The sequence below is a fragment of the Aquarana catesbeiana genome, linkage group LG02 (genome assembly GCF_042186555.1).
Source record: "Aquarana catesbeiana isolate 2022-GZ linkage group LG02, ASM4218655v1, whole genome shotgun sequence".
In the NCBI taxonomy this organism is placed as follows: domain Eukaryota; kingdom Metazoa; phylum Chordata; class Amphibia; order Anura; family Ranidae; genus Aquarana; species Aquarana catesbeiana.
In genome coordinates, this window is record NC_133325.1 from 370,280,665 (window position 1) to 370,296,490 (window position 15,826).

A 15,826-nucleotide genomic window follows, 5' to 3' on the forward strand; every position below is an offset into this window, starting at 1 on the left:
GAATCTCTGCTCCGGTGTGGTTCCTGTCCCCTAGACACACCAGCTGAAGCACAGCATGGCACCTATTAGCCAGACACATTGAATTGCCCTTTGAAAGCTTAGGGGGTACTGTGTGAATGAAATATATCATCCCTGACCATACTTGCTGGACCACGTGTCAGCAGTAACATGGACTTTGTGGCTTTGTGGCTGAATGCCTTGCCCAACGATGCCACGACATTGCTTTCCACGTGATGGTACAGAGCTGGAATGGCCTTACAGGAAAAAAAATAGTGACTGGGAATCTGCCATTGTGGTGCAGCACATTCAGAAAATTCACAGAAGGGGGCAGAATCCACCAGATGGAAAGGTGGAAGTTGTAGAGCCAGCAGCTTTGACAATCTTGCATTTAGACACTGGGCATGTGGGTGGCAGTGACTGTATTTTTTTTTCCCGCTGCAGCAGATGGGGCAGAGAAATTTGCCAGGTATTGTCTATAGCTGGTGGTGTGCTGCTGGCAAATGTGCTGCAAGGACCTGGGACACCCTGCGCTATACCATTATCCCTGACAGTGGAGGCTGCTGAGAGGTCATGAGGTATAGCGGGGGCAGACTGAGATGAGTAAGAAGGAGGCACAGATTTGAGCCCCTTTTGTGTGGCTTTCAGGTGCACTTGCTAATAGGCTGAGTGTTGGAAGGTTAAATGTCTTGTCAAGCATGTGGTACCCAAATGGCTGGTGTTTTTTGCCACGCTTGATGTGCTTGAGACAAAGTTTGCAAATTGCAACAGTGCGATCAGCTGCACATGTGCTAAAAAATGCCCAGACAGCTGAGCTGTGGGAAGTGGGCTGGGAGATAACAGCCCCACAATGTGAAGGAATAGGGTAGCTGCTTTCTACTCTTCCATGATGGCTGCCTCGTTGGGGTTGTGCCTCACCCTCACTTTCCTCCTCTGCTTTATCTGGCACCCAAGTCGCTTCAGTGACATCATCATCATCATCTCCTTCATCTTCATTACCACTGGAGACAACTTGGCAATACGTTGCATCTGGAGGAACATGACTGCCAATTTGTTTACCAGTGTTCTCCCCTCTCTGTAGGCTTATATTCCTGCCTTCCTCAACCTCAGAATCAACATCTGAATCAATTAATGGCTGTGCATCATCAAGGAGCAAGTGGCTGATGCTGTGTTCAAGTAACTCAGCTGACTCCTCCATGCCTGATGCTGGGGCTATGGCAGGAATAGCTGCGGACAAGGAGGCAGGTTTAGCCACTTTGGCAGCTGCAGTGGACTGTGCACCAGTCTCTACTTAGGTGATGGTGGATGAGGAGGATGAGGATGGTTTAGTAAGCCAGTCCACCACCTCCTCTGCATGCTGTGGCTGGATAGCACAGGCAACATCACTAAATAGAAGAAATCATGCCCTGCCTGAGTACTGACCACATCCAACTTTGCCTGTGGACACATACTCTGCTGTCCCCCTCACAGTGCCATGGGAACGTTTGCCTCTCCTTGTTGTCCTCCCAGACATGATTGGGGGGGTGCTTATTGTAATATAGATGTGGAAATGTGTACGTGGATGCACTATAATCAATGGAAAGTGGTGTGTGGTGCACTTTAACTTGAGTACTCACTACTACACAGGCACACTCCACTGATACACTATATTATACTGCAGTAAAACTGCACTGACGCACTGCAATATATTGCGTCAAGCATGCACTAGCGCAAAGAAATGTACTGTGTTAAATGAAAGGTAATGCACTGCAATATACGGTGTTAAACTTGCAGTAACGCACTGAAATATACTGCGTTAAGCGTGCACTAATGCAGAGAAATGTACTGCATTAAACAGCGCGTAACACACTGAAATATACTACAATAAACTTGCAGTAACGCACTGAAGTGTACTGCATTAAACGGAACGTAATGCACTGAAATATACAGCGTTAAACTTGCAGTAATGGAATTAAATATACCATGTTAAACAGTCACTACACTCACACTGAACTATCCCTACATTCACACTAATGTAAAGATAAATGGTGGTCACACTACACTCACACTGACTGAACTATCCCTACATTCACACTAATGTAAAGATGAATGGTCGCACTACATTCACACTGAACTATCCCTAGATGTACATTAAAATGATATTCTACACTGACAACAGAATCAGAATAGCACACTAACTGTCTAGTAGCACTAAACAGAGCGCTGTTCTAGCTTCACGCCGATATCACACTGAAAATGGCCATTATTGAAAGAATACTTTTATAGTGTGAGGCAGGACTAACAGCAATGAGACATGATTGGATAGAGTCATCATGACTGCATCATGGCTCTGACAGTGCTCTGTGCCCTGATTGGGCAAAGCTTTCATTGCTTCAGCCAATCAGGGCTTTCAATGCACTATGCGGCAGCGCAGTGCATTGTGGTCATTCGGCGGGCCGAACGGTCAAACACCCTGATAATTTCGTTGTTGTGCTAACAGCCAATGTTTGGCCCAAGCATGAGTTCATCCCTGGTTGATATGTGTTAGCGTTTCAAAATGAATGGGCTGCCTAATGCAATATGGCTTAATGCACCACAATAATTATGTTGTGATGTAAATGGGCACTAGCATTGGAAAAAAATATATTCATTAGACTGTCAGATTTAAAATAAAGAATTTTAAGACATTACTGAAAACTATAACAAGTGGTCATATTTTTCTAATTTTGTTTGTGAAACAGATTAATATTGCACTATGTTTGTATGTCAGTCACTTACCATCCATGTCAAGACGTTGCATAATGATGGCTAACTCAACTTCACTAGGCATGTAACCCAACGATCGCATTGCCATGCCAAGCTCTTGTTTTGAAATAAAACCATTCCCATCTCGATCCAACACGTGGAACGCTTCCCGAATTTCTGTTGTAAAAAAGATTGGAGCAGTTTACAGGGTGCACATTTTTGCACTAGGAGTTGAAATGAGGATGAAGAAAGATGATGCACAAAAAATCTTTAACCATTGAACAAGAGGGAAGAATTGATGGTCAGATTTGCAAAACAACTAGATGAACATGTTTTGCGAGCATTCTTTTTCTTCATTCTAATAATTTTCTTGTGTATGGCAGTAGCTTATTTATATTATTATAGAGGATATACTGTAGACCTCCTCCTGGTTCACACCTATGCGTTTTTTGGTGATTTTTGCAGAAACGCACAGTCAATTTAACATGGTTTCCTATGGGACACATTAACATCTATGCTTTTTTCAGGCACTGCGTTTTTGAAAAAGGTCAGGGACCTTTTAAAATGCAAAATAATGCAGTTTTGGTTCAATAGACTTCAATTGAGACACCACAGAAAGGTATGTAGTGCTTTTTGATGCATTTTTTGATGTGTTTTTAATGCACAACAACAAATTGGGAAAAAAAGCCAGCAAAACGCATGAAAAAAGCATGTGCAAAAACACACCGCAAAAAGAAATGCAGAAACAGATCAAAAGCAAACTGCATAGGTGGAAACCAGGCCTAAGGATTCACAACTGTACTGACAATTGTCCACTAGAATGTTAAGGGTATTTTTCTGATTTGATGTGCTTGCTTGTATGTATTGTCTTCATAACAGAGTGACGCCTATGACTGAATAAAGAAAATGCCTCTATAACTATTCTACCAGTTTCTACCACCATGAAAGCTTTGTAGGCATAAGTATAACAAAAGAAAATTACCAAAAAGAAAAAAGGAAAATATGAGAGGTAAACTGCACACAAAATATTAGAAAAACAACACCTTTAATAAATTAAAATAAATTATCTTAAAAAATAAAAGTATTTCATTGAGCATAGATAAAAAAAAACTGTTATAAATTATTGTTTAGGGGTTCAATTGTAAGACTGCTTGAGATAGCTGGAAATCAAATACATATTTTATGGAACAAGTACTTGAAATAGTCTGATTAACGAAATACAAGTCATTTATTTGGCATCTTTATTTATAAAATTCCCAGTGTTTAGCGACATTAGTTATCCATGGGTACGCATAATTTATGGTTATTATTTACGGTATATTCTTACCCTATTGCTTTTTAATGTCCATGTAAAAATTTGTCTTCTAGCAGGAGTTAATAAATTGCGAAGGCATTTAATTTATAATACCAAAAGAGCTTGGGAAGAGCAAATAACAGCAATTATCAATACAAACTAACTGGCATTCTACACATTCTGTATATAGGGCAAAGCACCTAAAACAATTTCCTCAAACACTCTGAAGCTAATTTATGAGAAGTGGGCTTCCAAGAGCATGTATTGTTGTCCTTATCATCCAATCAGAATCCTTGTTTTATTTTAAACTCTGGACTGTAAAAAAATGTCAGTTGGAAGCTGTACAGTATGTTGCTAGGCACAGAAAGAAATGTTAAACTCATATACATGTCTGTTTATCTGCTGAAATCACAGTATTATTATCATGACAATTATCCTTAATGACAACATTGTTTTTAACATAGCTGTTAGTCTGCTTATTCTTTTGAAAATGTCCCCTGCTTGGTTAAAAAACGTAGGCTCTCCTTGCAGAATTCCAATTGTGTTCCCAGCCCAACCAGAAAATATAATTGCACCAGTGTTCAGTGGGTGATGACATGGATGTAAGGGTTTAAAATAAATTCCTCTAATAAAAGCAGCCTTTCTTCTTCTGGTCCTGTTTTAAAATACAAGGATAAACCTCTGTGCCAAAAGCATTAACAAAAATAAGCAGAAATAGAAACTTATTGGCTCATTTATAAAACAGCGATATGACCATGTTACAGTCATACCAGTAAGAAGGTCAACTGCAGATCAAATCAGAGCCATAGTGGGGATGATTTACTAAAACTGCAGAGTATAAAATCTGGTTTAGCTCTGCATAGAAACCAATCAGCTTCCAGGTTTTTATGAAAAAGACTAATTGAACAAGCTGATGTCAGAAGCTGATTGGCTGCCATGCACAACTCCACCACATTTTGCACTCTCCAGTTTTAGTATATCAACCCCCGGAGAGTCCCTTTTGCCCACACTCATTCTGGGTGCACATCAAACTTGTTGCTAGAAGTATGTACACAATATAATGGATCACTGCATTCCAACTAAGTTGAGTTTCTCTATTAATGACAATCTATGACAGGCACCACTAAATGGTGGATCGCGGTCTGGATTTGGACCAAGTAATAGTCACTATCTTTCCCCTCCTTCTTCCAGACCTGCCTTTTTTAAGGTAGGAATGAAATCACTGCTGTGAAAGGGAAAGTGGGGGGGGGGGTTAAGGATACTGCTATACAAAGAGGGTAGGGGTTAGGACACTGCTATAAATGGAGGGGAGGGTAAGTAAACTGCTAAAAATGGGCAGTTGAGGACACTGCTGTAAAGGGGGGGGCTGAGGACCTTCATTAAGCGGGGGGGGGGGGTTGAGGACATTGCTATAAATAAGGGGCAAGCATACTACCATAAGTGGGGGCTGAGGACACTGCTATGAAGTGGGGCTAAGTAGGTGTGGGACACTGACATGAAGGGGGAACTGTGACATAAAGGGAGGGACTGTGACATGGAGGAAACTGTGATGTAAAGGTAAACTTTGATGTAAAGGGGGGGCTGAGGACCCTGATGTAAAGGTTGAACTGTGACATGGGGGGGGGGGACTGAGAACACTGACATAAAGGGGGGACTGGGATCTGCAGGAAGAACTGAAGACTGTGATGTGCATGGGGGACTGAGGGCTCTGATGTAAGAAGGGGATAAAAAAATTAAATGTGGGGATGTGTGATGTATACATCTTAGTCATCAGACAAACATGCGATTTGGACCTCTGCTTTACTGACCAGACCTCCATGAATTTTATATGAATACCCTGATCTATAAAGTAGGTACAATAGGAAAAGAGAGTCACTAACGCATTTCACACTAACAAGACTGAATCCTCGAAGTGTAGAATTACTATTTAACCACATACTCCTCGTTCCTCACAAGATTTGGATTATGTATAATGACAATAATCAGGAAGTCCTGGTCTCATAAAACTTAGGGCCGGTGCAAGGATTTTTGTCTACACAGGCGAAGCTGCATTTTGGTGCCCCTCACCTTCCTCTGCCACCCCCCTCCCCTCTCCTCTACAATGTTAACCCCCTTTTCCCATTGTCTACAGCCTTGCTGGTACCTCTGCCATGTTGCACTCATAATGTGATGCTATGCCACAAGCGAGAGTCTCACAGACACATATAAACTCCAGCACAATCATTAAAAAAAAAAAGGAATAAAGAAAAGCTTCCATTGCATATGGTTTTGCACACTGAAAATCTACAAAAAGCTAACACTTTATCTAAGTCTACCTTAAAGAAGACCTTCATTAAAATAGTCAGAGACTGCTTAATGACCTCAACTGTTAAGGCAATAAATACTTTGAGAAGTATATAATGTACAGTATTGTGCAGGAGTGTGTACGGAAGAGCGCAGGGGTCATGATGCAGTCAGTGTTGGGTTTAGGATACATAACACAGGTTGCAGGGGTCTAGGGTGTGTATTGCAAATTGTTCAAGGATCAGGAATATGTAACATACAGAAGGCTGTAGTCAGTGCTGGGTTTAGAAATACATGACACACAGAGGGGACAGGAGTGTGTAATGCACAGTGTAGTGATAAGGCAAGTGCAAAATTCCCCCTCCCCAACTTCACCCTTTCAGCAAAAATCCCATCTCCCTCCCCTCCAAAAAGAAAACCACCACAAATTCGTATGTTTCCCCCTCCCAGTACAAATCCTCCCTCCCCCTCCCAAAACAAATCCCCCCTCCCAGCACAAATCTTCTTCCCTCTTTTTTGGCACAAGTCCTCCACCCTCCCCAAATCCCCAGTTCCAGTACAATCCCTTCTTCTTCCCAATCCTAGCACTTACCCTCACACCCCTCAATTACCCCTCCCAAGACAAATCCTCTTCTCCTTCCAGCACAAATCCTCCTCCCCACCCCAATACCCCTCTCAGAATAAATTCTTTTCTTCCCCCCCCCCCCCCGAATCCTCCCTCCCAGCACAACCCCCCCATTCCAGTACAAATCCTCCCCTACCCAATTCCCCCTCTCCGAATCCTCCCAGCATAAATCCTCTCTCCCCCCAATCCCCATTCCCAGCAGAACAAATCCCCCCAAATGTATTTTCCCAGCAACCCCCCCCCCAATCCTTCTAGAACAGATCTTCCTCCCAATGTAAATCTTCTCCTCATTTCTAGCACAAATCCTCTCCCCCAAATCCCCCTTTCTAGCACAAATCTTCTTCCACCCCCTAAATCCCCCTTTCCAACACAAATCCTCATACCAGCACAAATACATCATCCCCAATCCCCATCCTCCCATCCCCAATCCCAGCAAAAACCCTTTACCCCCTCTTCATATGCCCCCAGGACAAATTCCCCCCTCCCCCCCAAATCCCCTTTCCCAGCAAAAATCTTCTCCCAACCTATAGCACAGATCATTTCCCATAAGCCCTCCATTCAAACACAACCCCCCCCCCCCCCGGTCAAATCCTTGTTCCCTTAAATTCACCATGGCAGCACAAGTCCCCTCCCCAGTTCTGCCATAAATCCTTCCCAAATACCCTCTCCTAGTAGAACCCTCCCCCCAAACACAAATACCCCCCCTTCTAATACAAATCAATCGACAATACTTCCCAACTGTCCAACTTTTTGTGGGACCTTCCTTAGATGTGAACAGAATCCCTAAAATCTGGACTAAGGGCCAGTTCACACCAGCATGCAGTACATGAAACCTGCGTTCCATGTGGAATGCACATGGTTTAAATGCGGTTTCTCGCACCACATTTAAAACACACTGCAGTTGTGATCTGCAGTGGGTGTAAATGTTAACTTCATGACACCACAAATGCAGGTCCCAAATATAATACGTTTACCTGCATTGGTACCATCTGGTTTCTGTGCGTCTTATAACTCTTGGTGCAGTTCCGCACAATTTCAGCCTATTCAAATGAATGGGCTGAAATTGTACAGCTCCTGGAACACATAAAAATCGCACAGGAACGCACCGTGTGTTCCTTTGTGATTCATTGTGTGAACCCGCCCTGAGTTCTGGAGCCCAGTGATGGAAAAAGTTCCGCTACCTGACTCCACTAGTGTGAGCACCTGGGGCGATTGGCCTGCATCTCTAGTGGGGTTCCCAGGGTCCCGGATGCCATGATGGTCCCCTGTGTAGCAGCCAGCATCTCTTTGAATCAGGGGTGGGTACTGTATGGTATGTGCTATTGGGTACTTTAAGATTTCATATCCAATACTCCTTCTAGCACAAGTCCTCTGTGCTCCTAAAACACCCCCTAACACATGCAGTATGCGCTCACCCATCCCCCCCAACCCACTAATCAGTGCAAATATTCAGTTATGTCACCCCCCCCCGCACAAGTGTCATCTAGATATACCCTCTATATATATCTGCATGCTAGCTGTAGTGTGTGTAAAAATTACAGACTTCAGATGAGCGGCACAGCGGCGTCTGTCCTCCCCGCTGCTCCTCCTCCTGCCTGTGTACACAGAAGATATCAGAGTGGAGGAGTAGAAGGAAGGGCGGGTTCATTGGCATTGTCTGTATTGCCAGTGTGAAAGGCAGCCAGTGGGGATCGATGCCATAGAGAGCTGAGAATAGCATGGGACAGCAAACACACTGCACAAGCTGCTGGGCGGGTGCGCAAACATAACGTGCCTCTCCTGGGCAAGTCATTGCTCGAGCAGGATTTAGCCTGCATTTACTGGCAAGCAAGGTCCTGATTATTCCAGGAGGTATGATTTACCACTCTCCCCATCCTGGCGCCCTCAGGCGGCTGCCTGGGCTGCCTTATGGTTGTGCTGGCCCTGATAAAACTATTACACTGCAACACTCAATACAAAAATATAACTGTCAAACATTAATCCTATATACAATCTAAATCATATTATACTCACTGCAACAAGATTCAAATAAATAATGCAAGAAAGTATAGCAAAAAAAAGAAAGCAAGGACAGACATAAAAAGTTAATAATTTATCTACAAAAGAGGGCAAAGCATAACTGTTACCCCTGTAGGGATATAAATTTGATTTATAACAAAAGCAAAACATTATTTATATGCAGGAGAGAAGTACATATGCATTCATAAAAAGGTGTAACGTCCCTTTCATAATTCAGACCCTCTGGGATCCTTGTATGCATACTAAAAATCCAATAAACCTCTCTCGTGAATAGTTACAGAAAAATATCTTCATCTCTTTAAAAGAATTTAACTCTCTCTATCCCCTGAATATTCAAGGTAAATGTATGGCCATCATGTCAGATAAAATAATTCTGACTGATCTTAGAAGTGCCTTAAACTGATGTCAAACTGATGCCATTGATACAAGCCAAAGCCCAATGACACAGGCAATAAAGCACAACAATGTGCTGTGTTTTTTTTAGTGCAAGTGTTTTTAGTTTAATACATTAATACCTTCATGACGGAGGGTAAAACAAATCCCAACACCTGAACACAGTTTTGCAACCTTGTCATGTGTTAGGAAAACTGTACTTATCATCACAACTACCTACCTTTTTAGGTGCATTATACACTGTGTTTTTTCAGGACAAATTGAGCTTTTACTTGGTGGCAAATGGTAATGGATATTTCCCGATGTTTTTATTATCAAAGAAAAACTGGCACAAGATAGTAAAAAAAATATATATTTTTTTTAAATCTAGCTGTATATTTCTTGCTATTACCATAACCTAACAGCAAAGAACAACCCAAAATAAAATCTAACAAAATATAGGTGTCTTGCGAGCCACAGATGGACTAATGCCTCTAAGGAGTAAACTATTTAAGCTGCAAGCACTGAACCACGTTTCATTGCGTGTGGATAGATAAAAAATATATAATAAATGTGCCCGCGCTAGTATAGTGTCACATATAAAATATATAAAAAATATTTTCACATATAAAACACATGTAATGTGATAAATAAAACCATACAGGTAAAATATAATGCAAATAACTATAAATGATAAACCACCAAGTGCATATAAAGGTGCAGTTGTGGTAGTAACTAATAAAAGTGCAACGTGCTAAAAATATAAATATCAAAACACTTTCCAGTGACAAATGAGTGTATATCCCAATTAATAAATACAAATCACAAAAAACGTGAATAAATAGTGTCCATAAAATGAATAAACATCATGCTTCTTCTGATGGGTGTATAAATCACAACACGTGAAAACTGTGCTCTCCCATGACACCCCACATGTGCTTGCGCTCACCTTCAGTCCTGTGACACAGTAATTAAACGGTGTCAAAATAAGCATTGGGGCCACTCCTAGGCTCACTCAGGATACAATGATGCAAAGACACTCCTCCCAGGTGAAACTGCTAGGCTCACTCAGGTTACAATGGTGCAAAAACACTCCTCTCAGGTAAAACCAAGATCCAAAATCATAGAAAAAACAAACAGAGGGACTCCATAGTGCAATATAGCCAGGACAGTCTGGTGCACTCTAGCACCCATCCAATGTGAGTACCCTCTTGGAGGGCTTATTCTTTAATAAATGTCCTGGCTATATTGCACTATGGAGTCCCTCTGTTTGTTTTTTCTATGATTTTGGATCTTGGTTTTACCTGAGAGGAGTGTTTTTGCACCATTGTAACCTGAGTTAACCGGGGAAGTGCCTTTGTAAACAAGACATTTCCCCATTCTGGCTTGTGACATGACAGAGATCACTTCTCTCTGTCATCAGGAGCAGCGATCGCTGTCATGTGACTTGAAGCCCATCCAACCCCACAGTTAGAATCACTCCCTAGGACACACTTAACTCCTTCATCACCCCCTAGTGGTTAACCCCCTCACTGCCAGTGTAATTTACACAGTAATCAATGCGTTTTTATAGCACTGATTGCTATATAAATGACAATGGTCCCAAAACAGTGTCAAAAGTGTCTGATGTGTCTACCATAATGTCGCAGTCCCGATAAAAATCGCAGATCGCCGCCATTACTAATAAAAAAAATTTTTAAATGCCATTAAATTATCCCCTCATTTGTAGACACTATAACTTTTGCGCAAACCAATCAATATACGCTTATTGCGATTTCTTCCTTTTTTTTTTTATACCAAGTACATCAAGTGTGATCAATTTTTTATGATTTGCACCATAGCTTGTAGACTCTCTAACTTTCACAAAGACCAAATAATATCCACTAATTTGGCTTATTTTTACCAAAGATATGTAGCAGTATAAATTGTAGCCAAAATTTATGAATAAAAATTAATAATTTGCTAAATGTTATCACAGAAACTAAGAAAAATGCGTTTTTTTTCAAAATTTTCGGTCTTTTTTCATTTATAGCGCAAAAAATAAAAAACCCAGAGGTGATCAAATACCACCAAAAGAAAGCTCTATTTGTATGAAAAAAAGGACAAAAAATTCATTTGGGTACAGTATTACATGACTGAGTAATTGTCATTCAAAGTGTGAGAGCTCCGAAAGCTGAAAATTGGTCTGGGTAGAAGGGGGGTTTAAGTGCCCAGTAGGCAAGTGGTTAATATGTGTACAAAAAAAAAAATCCAAAAAGGCTCTGGCAGCAAAAGGGTTACGAAAGATGTTCGGTGCACCGCTTGCTTCTGCCAAAGTGTGTCATTTTTTTTTACACTACATTATATACGATTATGAGTGTATAATTACATCCAAATGCATTTAGGAACAATGCAGATGTGCACAATATATAAATGATTTTATATTGACGTGATGGCACTGTGACAGTCTGTACTGTAGTAATATGATAGGAGTTTTTTGTATGCGTTAGCCGTGTTTAATGGTCTCTTGTAATATGGTGGTGGTCTTTTTAGATTCTCGTTAACACTGTGGAAGGGTCTTATGGTCTCTGGTTACTTGTCAATAATCTCTACATTCTCTTTTAAAGCTGAACTCCAAGCAGATATAAAAGGTGCAAATGAATGCAGCTCTGTAATCATTAATGTAAAAATGTAACTTTTAAATGCAAGCACCTGAATTTGACTTGGTACCATTTTCTTGAAGTCCCAATACAGCAAATATCAGAGAGGAGGAGAGAAATAAAGCAGAAGCAGAGGTTCAGTTGTGCAAGAGAAAATGAAACTGCAGCAGGGGTGTAACTACCACCATAGCGACCCATGCGGGCGCTATGGGGCCCACAGCCTAGTGGGGCCCAGTGAGGATAAGAGCACCGCCGGCACAGTCTCCCAGCCAGGGGAAGAGAGAGGAAAGGAAGAGGCGAGCTGTCCGTATCAGCAGAGAGCTGAATTGCCCGATGTAAGAGCTTTCATTAGAACTTCCAGTGTTCCCGGGGCTCACGTCACATAGCTCCACCTTTTGGCCCGGTGCCTTTGATAGACAGAACGCCGATCCAATGCGGGACATGTGACGTCATCAAAGGCATTGGGCCAAGAGGTGGGGCTATGTGACGATGAGCCCCGGGAAGACAGGAAATTCAAATGAAAGCTATTACAGCGGGCAATCCCGCTCTCTGCTGATCCGGGTGGCTTGCCTCTTCCTCTGCATAGGTGGGGCTGTATGGGGCACAGGTCACACTGTATGGGGCACAGGTCACGCTGTATTGGGCACAGGTCACGCTGTATTGGGCACAGGTCACGCTGCATTGGGCACAGGTCACGCTTTATGTGGCACAGGTCACGCTGCATTGACACTAGGGCAGCTGTGGGGGGCTGTTTGCAGGGGGTGCCCATACAACATTTTGCTATGGGGCCCTGCTATTTCTAGTTACGCCCCTGAACTGCAGTATAGAAAGATCAGGTCCCCTTCCCTGCTAGACAGGGCTGTGCTGTGTGGCAAAGCTGTGTAAATTTTAGGACTGAATGGACAGAAATATAAATACTTTGGCAGGTAAAGCACCTCTCATATGTGTATTTAACTGTTTGCTTGGAGTATAGCAAATTAAAAAAATAATAATAATATAGCATATACAATTGTGACACAAGCCATATTGCAGTTGGAGTTATTAAACATTACTGTTCCTTCTCAATCTACAACAATTACATTTTCTGTAAAATTCTATGTAATATGGCAACCTGGTGGCCTTTGGTACACAGTTAGTGTATGGAATGCCCTCCCCCCCAATGTATTTTCCTGCTTGTGTGATTGGCTCACTAATTTTCTCAAAAGTCAGATTTTAGGCATCCTCTGCAACAAAAAAATCAGTTTTGGTGAGATACTTCTAAAGAGTTAATGACTTTTAAGGGAATGCCGACATTGCAACTTTCCTTATTAGAACACTACAAGGGCATCAGCTGATTAATAATGAAAAAGTCACTCCTTCATATTCACTCTGTACACAACAAACAGCTTTTTCTTCAGAACAAAACAGGTAGGAATCTGTGACAAAATCCTTGTATCCTTGTAATATACACTGATCATCCAGAGGAGATTTACTTTTTTCTCAACTAAAGTGGAGTTACTCTTTAAACACATGTTGCCTTTATGTTCTTTCACATTTCCAATACAGCCACTAAATAAACAAGTGTAAGGCTGACCTCAGGTCAGCCTGTATTTGTAGGAGGAGTCAGGCTGCATAAAGCCTGCCCTCCTTTGCCTCCTCACTTGTGGTCGTAGGCTCTCGTGTCGTGTGCGTCATTTCCGGTGCTACATATCTGACATCACTTCCGGGTTTTCGTCTCGGCTAGAAAGATGTGCAGCTGCAAGGGGGGCTCTAAGTCTCCCCACTTTCACTGGCAGGATACAGGTTTGGTCAGGGGGGTCCACGGGCAGGCGGCCACCCCCATCTGGACTATCCCGGGGATCTACTCCCTTTGGACTCCAGTAATGGAGCATTTCATGACATATATACAGTGAGCATATGTTTGTAGTTAAAGAGGAGTTCCACCCAGGGGCTCCATTAAAAAAAAAAAAAAAAATAAAAGTCAGCAGCTACAAATACTGCAGCTGCTGACTTTTAATTGGACACTTACCTGTCGCTGGGTCCAGCGATGCGGTGGATCGAAGCCCCGCTCGTCCCCTCCCCTCCGCTCGTCGGCGCCGGCATTTCAACTGTGGGCGCCGGGCTGTGGCTTCACAGCCTGGCACCCACTGCGCATGCGCGAGCGGCGCCGCGTGCCGTGATTGTCCGCTCAATCCCCTGGGACCTGTAATAGGTCCCAGAAAAAATATCCAAATGTTTTTTTTGGGGTTTTTTTTAGAATTTTTCAGGTATTTTTGTTTTTTTGGGTGGAACCCCACCTTAAGCATGCCCTTCTCTGCAGAATGTGAACGTTTGGCAGGCTCCAGTGTATCTGTATTCCAGTGAGTTTCAGACAGGCTGCAAGATCACTGTTACTAGGTTTACATCCCTAATATTTTCTCTATAAGGCACTCGTAAAAAGTAATCCCATGATGTGTACAGACTGTGAGCATTGCACTGCATTAGTTTTTTTTTTTTTTTTCTGGTGTTGGGGTCCGCTGTCACCACTGGCTGGTCATGTACCTGTGGGGAAGTTCAGGGATGCCTTGGTTATGTTGCAGCATAGGTATGTATGGACAGGGTCTCCTCCTGAGCTCCACGTGGTGGGTCTCCCCCCCTTCTGTGCTCTACGTGGTGGTCCCCCCCCTGAGCTCCACATCGTCAATAGTGTGGGTTTTCAGGGGTTAATTCAGGCTGTGGACTTGACATGACACTTGCTCGTCGATCATCTCATTATGTTCTTTGGGGGTCCTTGGCAAATTACGGTTCTCATGCAAATTTACGCTCTCATGCAAATTACGGTTTCTCATGCAATTTACGGTTTCTCATACAATTTACGGTTTCTCGTGCAATTATGGTTTCTCATGCAATTAACGGTTTCTCATGCAATTTGTCGCTTCTCATGCCTATTCACGTTTTTCTTACGTTTCCCATGCTTCTCACGTTTCCCATGTTTCTCACGTTTCCCATGTTTCTTACGTTTCCCATGTTTTTCACGTTTTCCCATGTTTCTTACGTTTCCCATGTCTCTCACATTTCCCATGTTTCTCACGTTTTCCTATGTTTCTCACATTTTCCCATGTTTCTTACGTTTTCCCATGTCTCTGACGTTTTCCCATGTTTCTTACGTTTTCCCATGTTTCTTATGTTTTCCCATGTTTCTCATGTTTTCCCATGTTTTCTCACGTTTCCCGTCATATGCCTTTTTCATGTCATTGCCTTTTGTTTGCTGCATTTCCGTTAGCTAGTGCTCACACCCAGGGTCTGTCACCTCTACAGATCCATAAGGACTGAGGTTTTGCTTTTAATTGATTGTTGTCCCACAATCTTCTCACCTGTTTTCCATACGTCATACGTGCACGTTCACTATTACACCTTTATTACTACCCACCACAGTCTGTGGGTACCTTAGCCCTGAGTGTTCGTTTTTAATTTCTGGTCTTGGCACTGCAGGTTGCTTGGGCTCGCTTACTGCATACAGTAGGGTGGTGTTGTCATTAGATTCACATTCTTGCGCTGCTGGTCTTGTCATTTCTGCTCCCATATCCTCATTCTTGTCAGGTACCAGGCGTGTTCTTATGTCATGGGCTGGTTGTCTGTAATGTTCTCTGGTTGCTTTCACACAGTCCATGTTCTTCCACTGCAGGTACCCATCACGTCAATGGGTTTAACAGATTGAGGTGATCCTTTTAATTGGCTTGTTTGGTGGCAAGTCTCCTCATCTGTTCTTATGCTGCTTACATATTTCGTACAAACTCACGTTTCTCATGCAATTTACGTTGCTCATGCAATTTATGTTTCTCATGCAATTTACTTTTCCTATACAATTTACGTTTCCCATGCAATTTATGTTTCTCATGCAATTTACGTTTCTCA

General features: G+C 42.4%; 1 protein-coding gene across 2 annotated transcripts in view; it reads right to left on the bottom strand.

Moving 5' to 3' along the window:
• Positions 1–15,826, bottom strand: part of CALN1 (calneuron 1) — a 596,286-nt gene that overhangs the window by 350,160 nt on the left and 230,300 nt on the right. For both annotated transcript variants that reach the window (XM_073615093.1, XM_073615092.1), the window contains exon 3: positions 2,755–2,898. In XM_073615093.1, the coding sequence (XP_073471194.1) occupies positions 2,755–2,898 (144 nt within the window). The remainder of the gene's footprint in view (positions 1–2,754; positions 2,899–15,826) is intronic.